At 26.9% G+C, this 2,558-nt stretch overlaps 1 protein-coding gene across 1 annotated transcript in view; it reads left to right on the forward strand.

Annotated features, from left to right (window-relative positions):
• Window positions 1-1,751, forward strand: part of LOC101494014 (probable terpene synthase 2) — a 2,194-nt gene extending 443 nt beyond the window's left edge. Inside the window, exons 2-6 of the mRNA XM_027332077.2 lie at window positions 1-177; window positions 382-454; window positions 603-618; window positions 790-1,038; window positions 1,398-1,751. The exon at window positions 1-177 is cut by the window's left edge and continues 169 nt beyond it. Coding sequence (XP_027187878.1) covers window positions 1-177; window positions 382-454; window positions 603-618; window positions 790-1,038; window positions 1,398-1,691 — 809 coding nt within the window. The 3' untranslated portion in view covers window positions 1,692-1,751. The remainder of the gene's footprint in view (window positions 178-381; window positions 455-602; window positions 619-789; window positions 1,039-1,397) is intronic.
• Window positions 1,752-2,558: the final 807 nt, after the last annotated feature.

A 2,558-nucleotide genomic window follows, 5' to 3' on the forward strand; every position in this document is an offset into this window, starting at 1 on the left:
TTGATTCCATATGTCGTTTGGGTGTCGGCTATCATTTTGAACATGAGATCGACCAAGTGTTGCAACTTATTCACAAGACTTATGTTGTAAATGGAGAAATAATTCTTGAAGATAACCTTCATTCTCTTGCCGTGCTATTTAGAGTATTAAGGCAACGTGGACTTTACGTTTCACCTGGTATATAAAATCTTCAATTTTTTACATTTATAGTTTTTAATATTGGTCTTCAACATGATCAAGCCAACTTCAATCCAATCTATGAACATCACATTACATTGAAATAATATTATACATTATCTTGTTCTTTCTTTCTTGTGTTTTTTTTACTACTACAAACTCTAATATGCATTTAATATTGTGGTTGTTCAATAAAAATTATAGATGTGTTCAAAAAATTCAAAGACGAGCAAGAAAACTTTAGTGAAAGAAACATCACAGATGAAAAAACAACTTTGTGAAAATGATTTCATGTAAAAACAACTTTGTGAAAAAGTTATTGTATGCTTAATTTACAAATACAAATTTATGAAAAGTTTATTAATGATTTTTTCTGTCATAAAATATTTTTATTAATAACTTTTATTTATTCTATAAAAAAATAGAGAATTGTTCTATATGGTAAAATCATAGCAAGAGGAATGATTTCCTTAACATTAAATGTTTTTGTACGTAAAAGTAAAACTTCTTATCATTATATTAAATAATAATACAATTTGACATCATAAAATAAAGAAAAATATTTTTTTTATAGATATTCTATTAACAATTTATATTGCATGGTGATGACAGTTCAAAAAAATAGTCCAAGCTTATATGACTGAGGCCAGATGGTTGGACAAAAATTATGTACCAGCAATAGATGAGTACATGTCCATATCAAAGATAACATCTGGTTATCCAGTGTTGTCTACAACTTCTTATATTGGCATGGGAGATATAGCCACGGAAGACATCTTCAACTGGGTAACTACAATGCCAAAAATTGTAAATGGTGCTGCTCTTGTTTGCAGGTTAAATGATGAAATTGTGTCCAATGAGGTATTTTTTATTATTATATGTCATTCTAAAAATATTTCTCTACCATTAATATATGAATGTAAGGACAAATATATTTAATATGACAGATATTTAATATACGTTTAAGAATTATTTAGTATGATAGATATGATAGATATATGACACAATTATACACAAACAAGTTTTATACGTTTTCAATAATATTTAATATGATAGATATTTGTGCAAATATTTAAGAATTAATATATCAAAGTGATGTGATAATGATAAATTATGATTTTTCTTCATTGTCATTAGATAGTCAATGAAATCTCAAATATATTATTTGATCACAAAAGATGATATAAATATTTAAGTAATAATTTTTTTATGACGTGCAGTTTGAACAGAAAAGAGGGCATGTTTGCTCATTCCTGGAATGCTATATGACACAATATGATACAAATAGGGAAGCTGCCATTCAAGAATGCCAAAAAGGAGTTGAAAATGCATGGAAAGATATGAATGAGGATTGTCTTACGCAAACTAAAGTTCCATTGCCTCTTTTGACTTCCGTTCTCAACCTGGCACGTTTTATTGAGGTTTATTACAAAGATAAAGATAACTACACGCATTCTGAAGGATTAATGAAGACATATATTAAAGCTTTACTTGTTGATCCGGTGCCAATTTGAGCATTAATTTAAGTTTGTCGTTACCTTTTGTATTTCCACAATTAATAAAGAAAATATGTCAAATGTTAAAATTATTATATAGAAAATTACTTTCATTTTAAATAAGATTATATCTTACTCTCTACCCATCATTTCAACATAAAACATTCATTGCAAAAATGAATAAAGGAGTTGAAATTCAAAAGATCTTGGGGGACTAAAAATATCTAAGGAAATGAAGACATTAATCAAATCTAAAATAAGTGAGACTAATTCGATTGTTATAAAACTCTTCTATAAAAAATTGGATGTTAATTTAAAAAAATTTATCTGGATAAATTTCTCTCTTGATTGGTATGAGAGTTAATAAATTGCATGTGCTTGTTAAAGAGCACATCACAAATAGTTATTTCTTCAATTCTTAAATTTTAAGGTCACAATATCATGATTTTGAAGTTTTATTGATAAGAACATAGTTAACCTCCAACCATAACCTAAGTAAGCTCTTTGACATGCAATCTATATTACTATCGTTATTAAAATTTGCTCTACATGAAAATAAGATTCAAAACACAAAAGAAAGGTTCCGCTAGAAGTTCTCTATATATTTATATATAAGAGGCTGACCTTAGGCTATGTAACACCTTAAATCAAAATTGAAATTAAAAGTCAAATATACTAGTTATGAAAGAGATTCGCAGCGGTTTCAAAATAGAGTCTAAAAAAATTCTTTTAAACTATAAGGTTCAGGATATCACATTCACACTTACACAAAATGCATGCATAAAAATTTTCAATAAAAACTTTCAACTCAAGTTATGTACCATATAAAAACTGAATGTTGAGATTTTATAAATATTTTTCAAAACACGATTTAAAATTGATAAT

The sequence above is a fragment of the Cicer arietinum genome, chromosome 2 (assembly GCF_000331145.2).
Source record: "Cicer arietinum cultivar CDC Frontier isolate Library 1 chromosome 2, Cicar.CDCFrontier_v2.0, whole genome shotgun sequence".
In the NCBI taxonomy this organism is placed as follows: Eukaryota; Viridiplantae; Streptophyta; class Magnoliopsida; order Fabales; family Fabaceae; genus Cicer; species Cicer arietinum.